This window comes from Dermacentor variabilis, unplaced genomic scaffold (assembly GCF_050947875.1).
Source record: "Dermacentor variabilis isolate Ectoservices unplaced genomic scaffold, ASM5094787v1 scaffold_12, whole genome shotgun sequence".
Taxonomy (NCBI): Eukaryota; Metazoa; Arthropoda; class Arachnida; order Ixodida; family Ixodidae; genus Dermacentor; species Dermacentor variabilis.
Window position 1 is genome coordinate 51,173,698 of NW_027460280.1, and position 21,650 is coordinate 51,195,347.

The window sequence follows — 21,650 nt, forward strand, 5'->3', positions numbered from 1 at the left end:
ATTATTGTTGTGGGAAGGGTGCAAAGTTTAAGAGTGAACCAGTGGCGCAGCCAGAACTATTTTTTTTTTCTGAAGGGGCACCCATATGAAGGGGAGGGGGGAGGTCATGTGCCCGGTGTGCCAGTGCCACCCCTGGCTACGCCACTGCCCTCAACAGTCATTGTCGATCATCTATCTTGTGTGCCTTGTTCTTTTATTGCGATAGCAATTGCATGTCCCTCACTTAGGTTGGCAAGTTGCGTGAGGCAGGATATCCGGATTCTGTTATTGTTTCCATAAGATGGTTAAGGCGGAAAGCAGAAATATGCCAAGCAATGATCTGGTCGAAAAAGAGAAAAAAAGCCTTTTGTGGTTATTCTTTATAATCATGGGGTTTCACACTGCCTGAAAAACAGTGGTGGCCCGACACATAGTCGATGTGTTTTTTTTTTGCTGTTGCTTTTTTTTTCGACCAAGAATAGGCTGAGTGCAATTTATTTACCCAGCTTTACAAAAGCGCCTGGAGAATAAGAAACGTCCAATTAAAGACGCACTGGATGCCCATCAAAACACAGGATGCAGTTAGTTCCCTGTAAACGGGGGGCTGTGTACAAGTCCTTTTTTTTGTGGAAGATGCTACATTGGACAAATAGGTCGGTGTTTAAACTTTCGGCTCAGTGAGCACCATAGCTCGCTGAAGGGCAGTATTCTCATGCACTACATTTCCGTGAACGCGGGCATGAACCGGTTCTTTCGGACGTCTCGGGTGTTTTCAGGCACGATAACAATTTAACACGGGGGATTATGGAAGCCTTCTTAATAAAGAAATAAGGCAACACGTGTGTCAGCCAACCGTCACTGCGTCTGCTGCATAGTGAATATCATCATCAGCAGCAGCAGCAGCCTATTTTTATGTCCACTGCAGGACGAAGGCCTCTCCCTGCGATCTCCAATTACCCCTGTCCTGCGCTAACCGATTCCACCTTGCACCTGCAAATTTCCTAATTTCATCGCACCACCTAGTCTTCTGCCGTCCTCTACTGCGCTTACTTTCTCTTGGTATCCATTCTGTAACCCTAATGGTCCAGCGGTTATCTAACCTGCGCATTACATGACCTGCCCAGCTCCATTTTTTTCTCTTAATGCCAATTAGATTATCGGCTATCTCCGTTTGCTCTCTGATCCACACCGCTCTCTTTATGTTTCTTAACGTTACGCCCAGCATTATTCGTTCCTTCGCTGTCTGCGCGGTCCTTAACTTGTTCTCGAGCTTCCTTGTTAGTCTCCAAGTTTCTGCGCCATATGTTAGCACCAGTAAAATGCACTGATTGATGACCTTTATTTTTAGTGATAATGGTAAGCTTCCAGTAAGGGTCCGAGTATGTCTGCTGTATACGCTCCAACCCAATTTTGTTCTTCTGTAAATCTCCATCTCGTGATCAGGGTCTCTTGTGAGTAATTAACCTAGAAAAATGTATTCCTTCACAGACTCTAGAGGCTCACTGGCGATCCTGTACTCCTGTTCCCTTGTCCGGCTATTGATCATTATCTTTGTCTTTCTCGTATTAATCTTCAACCCCACTCTTATATTCTCTCTGTTATGGTATGGTATGAAGAACTTTATTTAGGTCCTGAGGGATCAGTCTGGGACTGATGCGGGCTGCTCCCACGTCGGTACAGAGAGGGCGAGCCCCTCTGCCGTCACACGGGCCCTCTGGACAGCCCTGAGTTGGTCCGCCAGCACTTCACTGTGCAGCATCCGCTGCCACCACTGTTCACCTCGAGAACCATCTCTGTTAAGCTCCTCAATCATTTATTGTAACTCGTCCCCAGTGTTGCCGAACAGGACAATGTCATCTGCAAACCGAAGGTTGCCGAGATATTTGCCATTGATCCTCACTCCTAAGCCTTCCCAGTTTAATAGCTTGAATACTTCTTCGATGGCACACAGTGAATAGCTCTGTGTCTCCTTGTCTGACCCCTCTCTTTATAGGCATCTTCCTACTTTTCTTGTGGAGGATAAAGGTAACTGTGGAATCTTTGTAGATATATCGCAAGATATTTACATAAGCATCTTGTACTCCTTGATTACGTAATGCCTCTGATTGCTGGTATCTCTACTGAATCAAATTGCTTCTCGAGGCTGATTGTACTCTGCGGATTTCTCAATTACTTGATCGATGACATGGATGTGATCCATTGTAGAGTATCCCTTCGTGAAGCCAGCTTGTTCCCTCGCTTGAATGAAGTCCAGTGTAGCCCTTATTCTACTGGAAATTATCCTGGTGATTATTTTATATAATACTGGAAGTAAGCTAGTGGGCCTATAATTTTTCAATTTTTTAGCTTCTCCCTTTTTGTGGATTAGTATAATGTTGGCGTTATTCCAGTTCTCTGGGACCATTGAAGTCAATAGACAGTTCATATAAAGGGCCGCCAGTTTTTCAAGCATGATGTCTCCTCCATCTTTGATTAAATCGACTGTTATTGCATCTTCTGCCGCCTTTCCTCATTTCATGTCTGCTAAGGCCCTTTTAACTTCATCGCAAGTTATATAAGGAGCCTCTGTAACCTGTTCATTACTATTTTCAATGGAGGTATCTTGGCTACTCTGGGCACTGTACAGGTCAGTATAGAATTCTCCGGGCTGCTTTTACTATATCTTCGAGGTTGCCGATATTACCCTGCTTATCTTTCAGTGCATACATCTTGGTTTGTCCTATGCTGCGTCCATTTTTTTACTGCTTCCTCAGTCTCACGTTATAATTTTGGAATATCCCTTATTTTCTCCTTACTGATCAGTTTTGATAGTTCTGCAAATTCTATCTGATCTCTTGAGTTAGACACTTTCATTCGTTGTCGCTTCTTTATTAGGTCCTGTTACTTGGGAGAGCTTACCTACTGGTTTCCTTGGTGCCTTACCTCCCACTTCAATTGCTGCTTCTGAAGCCACCCTAGTTATGGTTCCATTCATTACCTCTATGTCATCTTCATCTCTCTGTTCTAAGGCTGCATATTTGTCTGCAAGTACCAGCCTGAATTGGTCTGCTTTTACCCATACTGCATCCAGGTTGGCCTGTTTTTTTCCCAACCAATTTTACTGTTTCTCTAGACTTTACCCTACCTAGACTTTACCCTACCTAACACTTCTACATTCTGCACTATGCTGGGATTGGCAGAAAGTATCAAGTCTATTTCATTTCTTGTTTCACCATTAGGGCTTTTCCAGGTCCACTTTCTGTTGCTACTCTTCCTGAAGGTGTTCATCATTCGCAGCTTATTCCTTTCCGCGAATTCTACTAGCATACCTCCTCTAGCATTCCTAGTATCGACACCGTAGTTGCCAATTGCTTCTTCACCAGCCTGCTTTTTCTCCATTTTTGCATCAAAGTTGCCCATTACTACAGTGTATTTGGTAACTGCAATGTGCGACAAAATTTTTACGGTCCTGGTGTTGTTAAAAGCGTTGCGAATAATTAATAAACCATCGTTTTTCTTTCCATATTTTCAGGCGTCATAACATATTCCATCTTAGTTTCAGTGATGTCCTCTGTGAACAAGATATTTTGCTTATATTTGCCGAAAATAAAGAGTGCATTATGTGCAAAATGTAGGTAAACTTCAGAGATAGGGCAATAATTATGACATTTCTAGGTTATTACGCATGTAAGCTATCCGGTGCTTCATGAATGTGCTTTGCAAACAAAGAATTTATCCCGTTGCCCTGGAAGAACTGTGAACGCAACAGATATCAAATCTAGCGGTAATTGAGTGGGGGTAGGGGGATTATAAAACAATAAACCATTGCATAACCCCCTCAACAGTTGTAGTGGTGGTTTTCAACAGCTTCGCTGGAGGACCACTGTTGCAGGGCCGGGATGGCGAGTCAATTTTTGTGTGTGTGTGTGAATATTGCAAGTAATTTATGTTGATTGTACTTCATTGCACATAACCTCGACAATACTATTACCTAAACTAGCGCTTAATTTACGCTGTAGATTTAAACAATAATCACAATTCTTTGTTTAATTATTCATATTTTCTGTAGCAAATTTGCATTCTTCATGTGCACTGTACTGCTGCTACTGGGCTGGATCCAGGTCAACTGTGGGGCACTCATTGCCTTTTGTCCCTGTATCATCTTGGAGATTTTATATACCTAGTTGCAAGAGATAAATGCAAATTCAGATAATTTTTGGGGCCCTGTGGTTCACCATGTGTGAGTGATAAATAGGTCCCTGTCTGTTAAATATAAATACTGTTGCGATTCGGGGTCGAAGACGACAGACGGACTCTTGAAGCGGACGAAGAGGAGATGAAAAGCTTTATACAGTATGTACATACGCGCACCAGACCGATGGGGCGGCTGGTGGCGACTATCTCTCTAACAATGGACCGGTTCTGCCTTAAATCCCTTTGGCAGGAACGAGGCAAGACCTATGCCGACGTTAACCGCATCGCCTTCTTTTGTCGCAGAAGTCCAAGGTGCATACCACCGGTCTCCACGGCAAGAGGACAGCAGTTCTGTGGAATTTTGAAGGCTGTCAGTGGATTTGTCGAAGTGCTCTGTGCCCCCGAACTGCTCAGTTAGACCCACGGAAAGGGGCTGGCAGTTTTGAGGAACTTTGCAGGTTGTCACAAGGGCAACCACTTCAGAAGAATGAGGGGGAGGGGAAGGGGGGAGCGCCTGTTGCCTCGATACAGGCACACAGTGTGGCACAACAATATAACTTACAGAAGCATTTCCAGGCTGTTTGACTTATTGTAATAGCAATTCACTATATATATATATATATATATATATATATATATATATATATATATATATATATATATATGGGGGGGCAGAGAGAGAGAGCAAGGGGTCAGGTCGTCTACGATTTGCCCCCCCCTTCCCCCCATTCTAGAAATAGTTGGTACGCCACTACCAACGCTTGCGTCCCCCTAATATAAAACTGTTTATTGAGGCACTGTAACGTCCCGACGACACTACGGAAGCAGCCGCGCGTCAAATCAACACTGTGCCCGTTCCGTAAGGCTTTGCGGCTGTGGCGTTGCTCGAGGTCGCGGGTTTGATCGCGACCGCGGCAGTCTCATTTCGACGGGAGGGGAATACAAAAACGCTCGTGTACTTAGGTGCACGTTAAAGAACACCACGTTGTCCAAATTAATCCAGTCCGCCACTACGTATGGCGTGCCTCATAATCCGTTTGTGGTTTTGGCACGTACAGCACCATAATTCAATTAAAGTTTACTACTTCTGCCACGATGCGATGTGCCATGTGAGGCAATGACAGTGTTAACCTTCTCGGAAGTTACGAACAATGGTGCACAAGAATTCCTCAAACAAACGCGTCTTGTTGTGTGATCTGTGTACTACGCAGAAAAACAGCAGTGGTGCACGCAAGGTAGCGTTTAACATCGTCACCACTCTCGTTTTGCACTACGCTGAAGGAATTAAACATTTGCCGTGAACTTCATCGCTAATTATTGTTAATAAAAGCAAACAGAACAGAAATCTTCGCTTACGTCGATTCCTACAGTGCGTGGGATCCGCATAATTTTTTTTCTATTTTCGCCCTTTTCGCGATTCGTCAGTTAGCAATTACAGTGAACGAACACTTATTGAAAGAGGATGGCACTTCGACCTAACCACTGAGAAAAGGGTAGTGGTGGATGATAACGGAATAGAATCGAACGAAAGTAACCCCTACTTTATACCTAGCCGTAGTTTTCTGTTAAGCGCGCGATGCCCAACAGAAGCGCAACCAAGAATATGCGGCTCTATGCAACATGGTAAAACAGGAAGGTCAGACAAGCACAAAAACCGTACAGCATTCAGCTCTACTGGCTCTACTACCTAGAACAATGTTCTGCAAATGAAGAACATCTTTCTGGACGCTAGCTGCAGGTGCGCCACTAATTCTGTACAACGTCTACCATCTTTGTTGGGCGCCACACGGGATATGTAGAGAAAATTTTTTACGGTGCTGTCGCACTGGACATGTTGGTCAACACAGCCCGGAACGAAAGACTCTTCGTATATTGGGGCGTATATCTGCCGCACAACAATAACCGTCATCTGCCTTGCTTGCGTTTCCTTTCTTGAAAACGCTGCGCCCGCTACTTTCCTGTCGGGAATGCTATTTCATGCTGATAACGCGCATGCCGTTCGTTACTGGGAAGTACCGGACTCGCCGCGTTAAAGAAAGGAAATGCGGACAAGACAGATGACGATTATCGTTGTGTGGCAAAAGGGTGTAATTTTGCTTAACATTCTTAAAATGGTTGCACCCTTTGGGGTGTATATTTGTCCCACAACGATAATCGTCATCTGCCCTGCTTGCGTTTCCTTTCCTGAAAACTCGGCGCTCGCTACTTTCCTGTCGAGAATGCTGCGTCACACTGATAACGCGCATCCATTCGTGACTGGAAAGTGCCGGGCTCGCAGCGTTAAAGAAAGGAAACGCGGGCAACACGGATGACGATCATTGTTGTGGGACAAGATACGCCCCAAAGGGTGTAAATTTTTCTAAGAGTGATGAGTGTACACTCTAAAGCAAAATTACACCCTTTGGGTCGTACCTTGCCACACAATAAACGTCATCTGTCTTGTCCGCATTTCCTTTCTTTAACGCTGCGAGCCCGGTACTTCGCAGTAACGAACGGCACGCGCGTTATCAGCATAGAACAGTTTACACCCTTTGGAGTGCCCCTTCTGATAACGCGCGTGCCGTTCGTTACTGGAAAGTTCCGGGCTCGCAGCGTTAAAGAAAGGAAACGCGTCAAGGCAGATAACGATTATGGTTGTGTGGTAGAAGGGGCAAGCCGAGGGGTGTAACTTTGCCTAAGAGTGTACTTTCCTGTCGAGAATACTCTGCAATGCCGATAACGGGCATGCCGTCCGTGACTTGGAAGTAGCCGGCTCGCCGCGTTAAAGAAATGCGGACGAGACAGAGAGAGAGACTGCAGTTTCTCCGGAAAGGCGAAGCAGTATTATATATATATATATATATATATATATATATATATATATATATATATATATATATATATATATATATATTGTTACAGGAAGGAAGAAGCGTGCGTCTATTTACAGATGGCTTTTAATGGCGGAGCCAGCAAGCGTAGAGCAGCGATAATGCTACACTCTTCTTCGTGGTCTCCAAGGCCACCATCATAGTCCTCCTTTTCCCACATTACCGACTGTGGTGACAATATATATATATATATATATATATATATATATATATATATATATATATATATATATATATATATACTGTAAGCCCGAGTATAAGCGCTGCTGCACATGACTGCTGTTGACTCTGATTTCGAGTGAATCCGGCTTGGCCTCGTTTCGGTTACTGAGTGAATTATACAGGGAGTACCAACTATCATGCACCAACCCCCCCCCCCCCCCTCCCGTAGTCGGCGCCTATGCCACCTTGCCGGTTCGCAAACAACACAATGTCGTCCGCATAAAACAATCCTGGAAACTGCTACTCCACTATCGTGCCCGCCTCTTTGTTATTGATTACACCCGATATTGATTCCTTCTAGCGCCCTTTCTATCACTATCTTGTACGTTATAAACAACAGCGCGGGGATGAAGGGCACCCCTGTCTCAATCTCTTGGTGATGTCAACATTCTCCTCTCTCCTCCTCCCTTCCCATTCAACGCAAACGGTATTTTCTAGGTAAATCTCCCTCAAAAGCTGTATACAGTCGTTTCCTAAGCGTGCCGCTTCCAGAATATCCCACATGTTCGGTCTATGTTGCCACACGCTCCTGCAATGCCTAAAAAGACAACATAACAGTCTGCTTTCTACTCTTGATATTTCGACACACTGAGTAGGAACAAATAAGTTATCGTCCAAACGCCTACCTATTCTGAAGCCATTTTAACGTTCTCCCAAAATGCCATTATTCTCAGCCTGTGCTTGCAGCTTTAATTTATTCGCCTGCATAGCTAATTAAGCTATATACAGGATGTTTTTTTAGCTGCACCAATTTTTTAAAAAGTTCTGTGTGGCAAAATTCTAGGCCTTGATCTAAATTACTCGATAAGGCTGCCATTAGTTCTACGAGAAACCGAAATACTTAATTAAATAAAATAACTACGCAGATTATCTTCTAAATTAATTATTTTACGGTACATAATCTAATCTGCGAATTGTAGCTCGTGCGTTCGCAAGGATATCTATCCAGTTGGAACGAATTCTCTAGGGTGCATCAGTTTTGAGGTATTTTCAAAGTGTCCGACGAAATGCAACGGCGTTCCAGTTATTAAATAAAACGATGTTTTATGCATTGAAGCACAAAAGTAACAGGAACACCAATACATTTCGTCGGACACTGAAAATTAGTATCTAAAAACTGGCGCAGACCAGAGAATTCGTTTCAAGTGGGTACGCCTTGCGAACTCACCGGCTATAATTCGCACATTGAAATATGTGCTGTATAGTAATCAATAAAATTTAATTAGAGTAATTATGTTAATTATTCAATTAAGCATTTTGATTTCTCGTAGAAGTATTGGCCGCCTCATCAGGTAACTTAGATCAAGGGTTTGAAGTGCTATCTGCCACAGGCTATTTTTAAAATTTTGGTGCAGCTAAAGAAATCTATATCACCTATGTATTGGTCTACGGTCTATCTGAGTGAATTCTCTTCCCCCTTAACCTTTATAAATAAATTAGTTCTAATTTGTTGCAAACTGTCTGGTATTCGCCCATGTTTTTTTTTTTTTCTACTGCTTTCAACAGAAAATCCTTACTTTTTGTTCCTAGTTTATTAATCAGCCTAACGGGAGCCTCGTCTAAGTCTGTGGCTGTGCGCTTAGAAATTGTCTCTTCGGCTTGATGCGCCAACTACCGCCTCGCGGAGGGTGTTTTAACCAGCAAAGCGACGCCATGGCCTTCGAGATTGGGTCGCGCGCCCGCCGATCGCAGAGGACATGCATGGAACGCCAACAGGCTGAGCAGGCTTGGCAACCATGGAGGAAGAAAAACGTTAGGAGGGAGCACCGAGCACCGCGCAACGCGACTGAAGCCAAACCTGGTGGCCCAGCGCGCGTGATCACACGTCAAGCGGTTGGTGTTAGTGTTCCCGCTCTGCAGGCAGAGCCACGTCAGGGCAGCTGAACAAGCGCGCACCGAATAAAAAACTACTGGCATAGCTACTGAGAACCGTCATCACCATCAGCCTATTTTATGTCCACTGCAGGACGAAGGCCTCTCCCGCGCCAACCGATTCCAACCAGCGCCTGCGAATTTCTTAATTTCATCACCGCACCTAGTCTTCTGCCGTCCTTGACTGCGCTTCCCTTCTGTTGGCACTCATTCTGTAACCCTAACTGTCCACCCGTTATCTAACCTACGCATTAATGACCTGCCCAGCTCCATTTTTTTCTCTTAATGCCAATTCGAATATCGGCTATCCCCGTTTGCTCTCTGAACCACACCGCTCTATTCTTGCCTCTTAACGTCACGCTTAACATTCTTCGTTCCATCGCCCTCTGCGCGGTCCTTTAGCCTGTTCTAGAGCTTCTTTGGCAGTCTCCACGTTTCTGTCCCATATTTTAGCACCGGTAGAATGCACTGATTGTACACCTTTCTTTTTAATGATAATGTTAAGCTTCCAGTCAGGATCTGGCAATGTCTGCCGTAGGCGCTCCCCCCCCCCCCCCAACCCACATTTATTCCTCTGTAAATTTCCTTCTCGTGACCAGGGTCCCTTGTGAGTAATTAACCTAGGTAAGCGTACTCCTTCACATACTCTAGAGGCTGATTGGCGATCCTGAACTCTTGTTCCCTTACCCAGCTATTGATCGTTACCTTTGTCTTCCTCGTATTAATCTTCAACCCCAATTTTAGGTTCTCTCTGTTAAGGTCCTCAATCATTTATTGTAACTCGTCCCCAGTGTTGCGGAACAGCGCACTGTCATCTGCAAACCGAAGGTTGCCGAGACAGAGAAGGTTGCGTCGTTGAATCCTCACTCCTAAACCTTCCCAGTTTAATAGCTTGAATAATTCTTCCAAGCACGCAGTGAATAGCATTGGAGAGATTGTCTCTCCTTGTCTGACCCCTTTCTTTATAGGTATCTTTCTACTTGTGGAGAATTAAGGTAGCTGGGGAATTTCTGTAGACATTTTGCAAGATATTTACGTAAGCGTCCTGTACTCCTTGATTACGTAATGCCACTCTGATTGCTGATATCTCCACTAAATCAAATGCTTTTTCGTAATCTATGAAAGCCATATAGAGAGGCTGATTGTACTCTGCGGGTTCCTCGATTACCTGACTGATGACATGAGTGTGATACATTGTAGAGTATCCTTTCCTGAAGCCAGCCTGTTCCATTGGTTGGCTAGTTGCCCTTATTCTGTTGGAGATTACCCTCGGGAATATTTTATATAATACTAGAAGCAAGCTAATGGGCCCATAATTTTTCAATTCTTTAACGTCTCCCTTTTTGTGGATTAGTGTAATGTTGGCATACTTCCAATTAATTCTCTGGAACCCTCGAGGTTGTGAGACATTTCGTAAGAAGGGCCGCAAGCTTTTCAACCATGATGTTTCCGCCATATTCGATTAAATCGACCAGTAGTTCATCTTCTCATGCCGCCTTTGCTTGTTTCAAGTCTTAAGGTCCTTCTAACTTCATCGCTAGTTATAGGAAACTCTGTAAATTGTTCATTACTATTTCGAATGGAAGTATTGTGGCTGCTTTGGGTACTTTACCGGTCAGTATAGAATTCTTGGGCTGCTTTTACTATATCTTCGAGATTGCTGATATTACCCTACTTATCTTTCAGTGCATAGATCCTGGTTTGTCCTATGCCAAGTTTCCTTCTCAATGATTTTATGCTGCGTCCATCTTTTACTGCTTCCTCAGTCTTTCTCACGTTATAATTTCGGCTATCGCTTATTTTCTCTTTTGATCAGTTTTGACAGTTCCGCGAATTCTATCTGATCTCTTGAGTTGGACCGTTTCATTCTTTGTCGTTTCTTTATTAAGTCCTTTGTTACTTGGGAGAACTTACGTACTGGTTGCCTTGGTGCCTTACCTCCTACTTCAATTTTCGCTTCTGAAGCCCAGCCTAGTTACTGTTTCATTCATTACCTCCATGTCGTCATCATCTCTCTGTTCTAAGGCTGCATATTTGTTTGCAAGTGCCAGCCTGAATTGGGCTGCTTTTACCCATACTGCGTCTAGGTTGGTCTGTTTCTTCTTGACCAATTTTACTCTTTCTCTCTTCAAATTGAGGTGAATCGTAGACCTCACTAACCTACCTAACACTGCTACATCCTGCACTATGCTGAGATCGGCAGAAAGTTTGAAATCAATTTCATTTTTTGTTTCACCATTACGGCTTTTCCAGCTCCACTTTTTGTTCCTACTCTTCCTAAAGAAGGTGTTCATTATTCGCAGCTTATTCAATTCTGCGAAACCTACCAACATCTCCTCTAGTGTTCCTAGAATCGACGCCATAATTGCCAATTGCTTCTTCACCAGCCTGCTTTCCCGCACTTTTGCATTAAGTCGCCCATGACTACAGTATACCGAGCTTGCACTTTTCTCATCGCTAATTTAACATCTTCATAAAACTGATCTATTTCATCATCATCATGACTGGAGGTTGGTGCGTAGCTTGTACTACCTTTGATCTATACCTCTTATTAAGTTTTCTTACGACAACTGCTACCCTCTCATTAATGCTGTAGAATTCGTCAATGTTGCCCGCTATGTCCTTATGTATTAGGAATCCTACTCCGTACTGCTCCTTATCTGGAAGTCCTCTATAGCAGAGGATGTGGCCATTAGTCAGCACTTTATAAGCCTCACCAGGGCCGGTATTTTGTAGAGATGCCTTTTCCGATTCTATGCTTTGTCAGGCTTTTCGCGCTTGGCCACTGGTCAGAGCGACGGTCTGCCCACATTATCAACGCGATCAAGCGGCCCGTGTGTCGTGGATGATAAGAATAGCACAGAATAAGGCATAAGGCATCGCTACAAAATAGCGGCCCAGTTCTAATCTCACTAGGGCGAATGATATCTCAAACAATGCCTGATAGTCCTGCTAAGCTAGCTTCACTCGAGAGAGTTTGGCTGTTAAATGTTGCCACGGTCAGCTTCCATTGGAACCAAATGTCGACGCAAGAGGTCACGTGTTGAGTCACCACTGAGCAAATGTATGGGCTTCACGGAGCGTCCACTTGTCAAGGCTGGCTGCGTGACGTAATGCTCTCTCCTAACGTTTTCCTTCCTCCAGGTTGGCAACCGTGGCGCGGTGACTTCCGCTAATGCGCTGCTGCTAATGGGTAGCACCATATGGCGTCACTTGGAGAGTGAAAATTCGGTGCAGGGTAACTCATATTGCGTGTATTTTGAATTTGCTGTCTGATAACTTGGGTTTATATGGATCAATTTTCGCAATTCCTTTTGCTATGTATTCTATGACTTACCCGCCGTGGTTGCTTAGTGGCTATGGTGTTGGGCTGCTAAGCACGAGGTCGCGGAATGGAATCCCGGCCACGGCGGCCGCATTTCGATGGGGGCGAAATGCGAAAACACCCGTGTACTTTGATTTAGGTGCATGGTAAGGAACCCCAGGTGGTCCGGAGTCCCCCACTACGGCGTGTCTCATAATCATAAAAGTGGTTTTGGCACGTAAAACCCCATAATTTAATTCTATGACATGCTGAGAACAGATCTCGACCAGATGCGGTGATGCGAAAACGGTGTCGCAGTTAAATGTTAGTGTGTTAGCAATGGAACAAATGAGCATCCTTCAGCGTGCAAGAATTTTAACTATGAAGGTGAAAACTCACATTGGTGATCAATGCAGATATTGCATTATTTTTGTACTTTTACTGTTCGAAAAGCACTATAGTACAGCAAGTATTGTCATCTGTGTTATTGAGTGCCGCGAGATACGTGCGTATAAACGAGCCACGACTTACCGACGCGGTTAGCAGCCTATCTGCAAGAAATGAATAAAACACATCCCCGTGGTCACATTTTCGCTCTGCAATGGTAATATAACCGAAGAAACCTTCTACAAATATTTAAGGAGCACCTTGCTGTTAAGACTGGTAGGAACAGCACTTGTACCATGAATTTCCATGTGCAGGTAATAGAGCCACATGTCAATGCAGACAGCCATAAACAATTGTTTGACAGTCGAAAGAAGCAAGTGTACTCCGATGCCTGTTAAAAAAAATAAAAAGAAAGACGCAGTTTCGCCCGAAAGTCGAAGCATCGGTTGCGATAGCAAATTATTGGACAACCATACGAAGTAAGGGCAGTAGTCTTACGGGCGGTATAAACTTGTAAAACATTCGCTTACTAACTAAATTAACAAGCATGGTGTCCGCGTGCATCAGCAAATATGAACGCATCCCACTCGATGACCGGGGACACTCGCTGTCAAGACGCTGGTCTGACGAAGCGCGGAAGTAGCAGCAGCGAGCGAACTGACCGTGCTTCCTCTCGTTTCAACGCGAACTAAGCGGCGAGAACACAGCGCACACGAAGCTATCAACACTCGGCGCACTCTGTCCCCATCGCAGATCGCTTTGAAGTTCCGCGCGGCCGAGCTCGGCCGCAACATACACTCTTCAGAAAGTTTGCACCCATTGGTGCTTATCTTGTCCCACAACAATCATCTATCTTGCCCGCGCATTTCCTTTCGTTAACGGTGCGCGCCGAGTACTTCCAGGTCACGAACAGCATGCACGTTATCAGCAAGCCATAGCATTTCCGACAAGAAAGTAGCAAGCGCACATTTCATGAAAGGAAACGCAAGCAAGGAAGATGACGATTATCGTTGTGGACAAGATACGCCCCATTGGGTGCTCACTTCTTTAAGAGTGTACGCAGCAGCCGCCGGAGCAAACCCACCGTGCCTTGCGTGCAATGGAAGACGGCGCGACGGCGCAGCCAATGGGGAAAAAGTGGCGCAACATCATGAGCGTATAACATGAGCACGTTCATGGCGTTCGGAGCTCTATACACCCGGTATATTGCTTTCGCATTCCCACACGTAAGCAGTCTTAAGTGTCTCTGACGAATTTTTTTAACCCCCGGCTCGCATGAAAAGTTCTTTTGTCTTTAAACTCCGTGCCCTGCCACTCTGTGATGACCAGCGAAGCTGTATATGTGGGCCCCTTAATGGCGAACTGCACGGGGAGTGCCGGCCCGGCATTGCATTATTTTCGGGATCGGCCCACGTATGTGGAGTGCTTAACGCCTGCTTCACCTCCACTGGGGGCCGGCCCGTATTAGATCTTGACGTTGAGTGCGGGAGTTGGCCGACGTTGAGGAGGATTTTGAGAACTGAAGGTTTATTTACATTATTTATAGTAATAACACAAAGTAATGAACAGTCATAAAGTCATCGACGGGCGGCAGCAAATCGGACGCTGCGGCCCGTGGCAAGAACGAGAAAAAAACTTCTCCCTGTCTCTCGCTTTTAACCCCTTCGGTCTCTCGGGGCCACGTCATTTTCGGCCAATCGTCGAGCCAGCTCAGGTGTCGTCATTTTCCTCCAATGGAACGCGCCCGTGCAAGTGTCGTCACATTCGGCCAATGGGGACGCTCCAAGGGTTCCATTGTCCGAGGGTTGACTTGCCTTCGGTGTCACCTCCGCGCCTGGAGGCGCTCAGCTAGAGGAGACGGGTTTTTCCCGAACGACCTTCCAGAGCCGCAAAACAGCTTTCCTCGAGACCAAGATCAACTAACTGAAACCGTGCCAGCCTCCCGTTGCACTTTCGGGAAGAGTCAAGCAGGGTGGGGGGGGGGGGAGAGACAATAGCTCGACGTGCGGCGCATGAGGTGGGGGTCGCCAATCTGTCTTCCGGTCCGGGAACGTGGTAGACACGCCCCGGCGCACCATAATTGGAATGCGACGGCGATTGGACGTCGTCGGGGAACTTGAGTGATGCCAGGAGAAGGCTCCGTATCCAACACCGGCAATGCACTATCTTCGGGATCGGCCCACGTATGGGGAGTGCTTAACACCTGCTTCACCTCCGCCGCGGGTCGGCCCGGTATTGCACTACTTTCGGGATCGGCCCACGTATGGGGAGTGCTTAAAGGGCCCCTGAAACGGTTCGGACAAATTGTGTAGACGCGTAGGGTACAGTTTAAGTAGAACATCCGTACCACAATTTAAGTGAAGCGTTACGTATTAATGGAGCTACAAGCGATTAAAAGTTACCCTCCTCCCTAGCCATGCTTTTCCTCCTCAACTCGTTCGCCGAGCGATCGGGGCCAAGCTCCGCTTTCACTGGTTCTGCGTCACGGCGCAACGTCACATCGTCCACTTCCGTTTGTTTTGGAGCCCGCCCCCGCCCGCGCGAAACCTCTCCGCTAGCCGCTTGGCCGTCGACCCCAAGCAAGAGCTACCGAAGCAGCTTGCGTCGCGAGGATTCTGTCGTAGCGCCGAACGTGTCTGGTATTCCAGTAATCACGCATAGCTGAACTTTTCGACGGAACGGTGAAGGCATAAAGTCAAGCTGATGAAGGAACTTTAGCGTAGACGTGTGAGCTGCCTGATCGTTCTCCACGGTCCAGCCACCCGTTGGCGCAGAGGTTTAACCAGCCAAAGAAAGAGCTAATATTGCTCTAAACGAGTGTAAAACATTTTAAACATTTACAAAAACAACGTGTTAACGATTACATTCCTGCGAAAAATTTACACCAGCAGCAAAGAAGAATAAATTTTGTTACTGCTACTATAGAGGCTAGAAGGTTATCCTAGTGTCGTGAAGGCGCGTGCCGACGTGAAATACTTTGCTATGCTCCGGCAGATGGCGCCAGCGCTCGCTGGCGGGTTGCTCTTGCGGGCTCCGGCGCGCTTTGCAGCGGGCGCTCGCAAGTGACCGGCGCTTTCAGCCGATTTGCAAGTTCAGAAAACAGGCACGCAATAATCTATGAGGGCTAGTCAACCTTACTATATTGGCTAGTACGCTTATCGTGACGAGCGGTGAAATAAAACTTCGTTTTGGGCTAGTTCGCCCATAGCTGGTTATGATGGCAGCGTAAGAGATGAAGACACACAGAAACTAGACGGTGCACTCGTCATGTGTTTCTATGTGCCTTGTCTACGTCCCTGTTGTGCTGCCATTTTAACCAGAGTGACGGAAGCTACGCAAGCGGCCGTAATAAAATGGGGTTGGTATATTTTTTTTTTCTACGGGATAAGCGACACTAATCAGCCCACAAGCGTGGAGAGAAAATGGAATGCATTCCGTTTTTCTCGTGCATATAGTTTATTGCAGCTTTACAAGATTGCACACTATGGTCCGCAAAAACGCTGTATGGGGAGCGCTCTCAAAACCTATGTTACAAGTTCTTTTTTTTTTTATTGCACAACGAAGGTATGTACAAAAGCAGGGAGCATTTTCGCGACTGTCATGCATCGCCTCATTTTCAGGAGCTTCTGTTTTTCTCTTTGAGTGCTCCGTTCCATGCTCGTTGCTTTTGCAAAGAAGTGCAGCCTCGTCAGTGCATAGAACTTTATTATGTTTGTTGTCAAACACCGCCCATGCTCACTGCAACCCACTTCTTTAAGCTTCGCTTCCTGAAGGAAATGCAAAAAGCAGACCATGCTTTCAGCATGAAGCTTATTCCTGCTGAAATACACAGTAAATGTGTCCTCAACTTTACAAACAAGCTCCTCAACAGCATTGGAAGGGAAGATCAAGCCCCCATGATCAAACTGCCTGGTTAGTATAGAATTTACATCAGAATCTGCTTGTAGGGGCAAAATACAAAGGCAAGAGGCACACTCTGGGCATGGAAAATTTTTTAAAGACTTTCTGACAACATAGCCGGCTATATAATATACTAATCTACTGTCACTGTGCTTTTCGACACAGTTGTCATGATCAAACTGCTTGCCTTGTGTTTTCAACACAGATTCTGCACACTCCAAATTGCCATCAGCTCATCAATAATTTCTGTTAGGTGGTCAGCCTTTCGTTTTCCAACGTCTCTCTTGATGTTCCTTGCCCATGCCTTCAAGCGAACAGGGTCGGATGGAGCGCGGAACAACGACACCTTTTCTATAACGACTTGTAACCGCCCTTACAAAGGGGAACAAAACATGTCCTCTCTTTTTTTGAGGGCATTATCACAGAAGTTCAACGTCGCATCGCACCGAGCCGTGGCACTACGGTCTCAACGAAAATAAAGGCTGCAACAAAGTGAACTAAGTCGGTACACGTGCTACCCAAAACTGACGACGACTTGTGTCTGAATTCCTTCGGCTGGCGTCGGTAACCCGCCACAGGAGCGCAGCGCCCTCTTCGAACTACCCCACCAAGCATCCAAACTGGTTTCTCCGGCGCTTCGGGAAAGGGCGCCCGCTCCCGACACTAGGATATACTGCTACTGTGTGTGTGGTTGAGCTCTATGCCACCAGGTGGCTGTACCGTGCAGACCATTCACGTTTGCGCTTCTGTTCATCCCCCTGAAACGACACGCAAGGGCACACGGCCAGGCCCTGTCTCCTTGCGCCTGCGTTTACCCCCGTGGTTTACCCTAACACCGGTCTCGGGAAACGCTATTGCGTTACTAATCTTCCGGTGTAAAGTGGGACGGCCGCAATCGCGCAAATCCTGGCGCCGATCGGATAGCGGCAGCCCGATGCGCTGCAGCCAGTCCGCTCGTCTGCTGCCGTGCAGAGGGACACGATGTCACAGCTTGACATATTGCCAGTCGCTACGTTTGCAGTCCACAACGCAACAAAGTCGAATCATAGCGCTCGCGAAAAGACAGACCGACACTGACGGCGGAGCTCTCGTCAAAGACGGAGCACGTTGTAACACAAGCAGACGACACTTGCTGTGTGCCGGAAGTGCTTAAGTGCACTGAAAAATTGTTCTTGTGCATTCTCTTTATGTTACTTTCTCTTTACGAAAAACAAATTAACTAACATTCTAACTATTACGAACATCATTTGTTTACCATAAAGTTGGAAAAATTATCGATTATGCGCCCTGGTCAGCCAATCGGACAGCTCGCCCCACTGACGTCATATGGGCGATTTCCGTCATCTGGGTAGGGGCGGCTTAAAATTCCGCCGAGCAGTGTGCTGCGATCGGCAGCGATGTGCATCTTTAATATTATTATTATTATTATTTAATTTTTGTAATGTTTAATAAAGTACACGTTTTACGCAGATCACTTAGATGTGTCAATTAATGATCAGAAGGACCTACTCCAACGACTCAGTGCGTTTGTAGAAAATGGTCAAAATCCTTTCAGGGTCCCTTTAACGCCTGCTTCACCTCCGCCACAAATCGACCCGGCATTGCATTATCTTCGTGATCGGCGCACGTATCGAGAGTTCTTAACGCATCATTCACCTCCGCTAGGGTAGCCACCCTACCTCCGCCGCGGGCACGGAGTAAGACATTTAGGAGGTGAAACTCCCGTCAGCGCGAGCGAGCGCGGGCGACCGATAAGGTCACAATTGTATGCACCGACGGGGCCGTATACAGTGGCGGTGCCATGCGGCCCGTCGTAGAAGCGGCAGCAAAAAAAAAAAAAAAAATGCAGCGCCCGGGCAGGCGGCTCCGGCGCGCTCTCAACGGCGTTAATTTCTTTGCAGGCCGCCAGGCGCCGCCAGCACGATAACGGCTCCGCGGGCATGTGACTTTTTCTGGTCGCCGCAAACAGCGGCGTTTCCACTCCTAAATGTTTCTTGCTCCGTGGCCGCGGGTCAGCCCGATGTTGCACTATCTTCGGGATCGGTGCACGCATAGGGGGTGCTTAACGCCTGCTTCACCTCCACCGGGGGCCGGCCCGCTTTGCACTAACTTCGGGATCGGCGCACATATGGAAAGTGCTTAACCCCTGCTTCAATTCCGCCAGGGGTCCGCCCTGCACGATCTTCGGGATCGGCCCGCGTAGGGGAGTGCTTGACGCCTGCTTCACTTCCGCCGGGAGCTGGCCCGGTATTGCACTATCTTCGGGATCGGCGCACGTATGAAGTGTGCTTAACCCCTGCTTCACCTCCGTCGCGGGTCGGCCCAGTATTGCACTAACTTCGGGATCGGCGCAATTATGGAGAATGCTTAACGCCTGCTTCACCTTCGCCGGGGGCCGGCCCGGTATTGCACCATCTTCGGGATCGGCGCACGTAGGGGAGTGCTTAACGCCTGCTTCACCTCCGCCGCGGGTCGGCCCGGTATCGCACTATCTTCGGGATCGGCGCACGTATGGGAAGTGCTTAACCCCTGCTTCACTTCCGCCAGGGATCGGCCGTGCACTATCTTCGGGATCGGCCCGCGTAGGGGAGTGCTTGACGCCTGCTTCACTTCCACCGGGAGCTGGCCCGGTATTGCACTATCTTCGGGATCGGCGCACGTATGAAGTGTGCTTAACCCCTGTTTCACCTCCGCCGCGGGTCGGCCCGGTATTGCACTGCTTCGGGATCGGCGCAATTATGGAGAATGCTTAACGCCTGCTTCACCTCCGCCGGGGGCTGGCCCGGTATTGCACTAGCTTCGGGATCGGCCCTCGTATGGAGAGTGCTTAACTCCTCCTTCACGTCCGCCGGGGGCCGGCCCGGTATAGCACTATCTTCGGGATCGGCCCAGAGTGCTTAACGCCTGCGTTACCTCCACTGGGGGCCGGCCCGGCATTGCACCATCTTCGGGATCGGCGCACGTATGGGGAGTGCTTAACGCCTGCTTCACCACCGCCGCGGGTCGGCCCGGTATCGCACTATCTTCGGGATCGGCGCACGTATGAAGAGTGCTTCACACCTGCTTCAGGCCTGCCAGTGGCCGGCCCGGTATTGCACCATCTTCGGGATCGGCCCACGTATGGGGAATTTTGTGCCTACACACGGAGATGATTCTGGGGGAACCAGCCCGTAACAGCTTCGCTGTAAAAAAATCTTATGCGACTCGCTGGGCTAATAATAATTATCTAAATAAGGTGATCGGCAGCAAGGACCATTTTGGCTTTGACGCCACGAACGAGAAACGTGAGCGTATGTGCAAGCGCAAAAGCCGCCATGAACCGGAATGTCACAGCCATCTTTGTTTATTTGGACAGTGTTGACAACACAAGCAACAGCTTCTGGAGTTGTCTATAGATATATGAGCTCCTGAACACACCTTCCTTTTAAGAGACCAATACTGTGTTTAAAGCTTTCTCGGGAATATATCACAAGATAGAACACTTAATTCGTTTTACTAAATTCCAACTTCTGACTCACTTTTCGCGGGCGAATCTGTGCGTTTGCGACAAAATCACGACGGCCGGCGTAAGTGCACGAAGGCGGCGCTTACGCCGCCTTCGTGGTGGAGGTGAGGACCAACATGGCGCCGGAGGAGACCGTGTCCCAATCTTGAAAGCCAGGTTTGGTATCGAGGCGCCCCAGTCTGCGCCAACGGCGCGAAACCGCCACTCGCTGTCGCATGCTCTCCTCGCGCATTTCTCTCTCAGCGGACGGCGCCAACGGCGCGAATCTGAGTATATATATAGGAGACCATGAACTGAGCAACGAGCTATCAAATATACTATCCTCTGCCGCCTCTCGTACTACGGAGCAGTGGGAAGGCGCCCTTCGCGACAGCGCCCCCGATATCTGCTGGGCCCGAGCCATCGCGGAAGACGTCACTGGAAACCCGGACAGGGGGCCTCTTCGTGATTTTTCCTTCCCTGTCAATAAACACGTTTAGGCAGGCTCCATACCTACACAGCAATTTCAGGGGGGGGGGGGGGCGAGCACGTGTCCGGTGTGCCACTCCTTGGCTACGCAACTGCCGCAGAGGTCAACTGATCCAGCCACCTCCCCGCCTTCCTTGGAAGTTGTCTTTCCAAGTTGATAATGGAGAAGGAAGTATGCTACTCCTTGTATAGCTTCCCAAAAACCATCATAATTCCTCGCCAAAGTTTTACCACCACCCCTTCCCAATCTCAGGCAGAAATCGTGAGACTAAAGAACCGAGACATCAATGACCAGTTTCTACTTGATGACGGTCCGATGCCTCCACAGAAAAGTCTAGTTTGTTCAACAGTTGTCAGAGAAATTTGGGAACGAGACGGCATTTTCGAACGACCACTCTCTGGGATACGATCACTTTCGTGAGATTTCGCGTGACCCGGCGTCTACGGCGTCGTCGTCTACGGGCGACATTGTTCCTGACACTATCCACAGTGCCAAGACAGCGTGCTTGGTACTTTGCGAGGAACCCTGTCGGCCGTAGGCGCCGATCGAGGCCCCCCAGGACAACGGCGAGGGCACTCATAATTTAGGAGCGTTGTCCAGGTAGCGTTGCTGTGTTTTAAGATTGCTATTGCTAATTTACAAGAATAATTCTACGAGTGCAATAGTACGTTCTCCTTACCTTGACCTAGGCGCCCGTGTTGCACCTCCCGGCGACGTTCTAGCTGTGCTGCCCAGGGCTCGTGAAAGCGAGGCGCGAGCGCTGGATGAACGCGATTGAGGCCACAACCTCGTCGTCGTTCATCGTCAGTTTTCTGTGTGGCACAAACTACAACAATGGCGAACTTTCTGAACTCCTTTTCTTTTATGGCAGCGTAGTTCTGCTTTTCCGAATGAACTTTCCTGATGTCTTTGTCCAACATGCCAGTTTAGCTAAATCTAGCACACACTCGAATGCGCCACAGCCGTGTG

General features: G+C 47.5%; 1 protein-coding gene across 3 annotated transcripts in view; it reads right to left on the reverse strand.

Moving 5' to 3' along the window:
• The window catches only part of CycJ (Cyclin J), a 38,602-nt gene extending 16,989 nt beyond the window's left edge, over window positions 1-21,613 (reverse strand). Inside the window, exons 1-2 of one of the 3 annotated variants that reach the window (XM_075677390.1) lie at window positions 21,361-21,445; window positions 12,952-12,971 (exon numbers count right to left, since the gene is read on the reverse strand). Coding sequence is in view for 1 of the 3 variants with exons in the window: in XM_075677392.1 (XP_075533507.1) it covers window positions 21,361-21,601 (241 nt within the window). In the remaining 2 variants the exon portion in view is untranslated. Of the gene's footprint in view, window positions 1-12,951; window positions 12,972-21,360 lie in introns of all 3 variants that reach the window. The other 2 variants (XM_075677392.1, XM_075677391.1) reach the window with 2 other exon arrangements.
• Window positions 21,614-21,650: the final 37 nt, after the last annotated feature.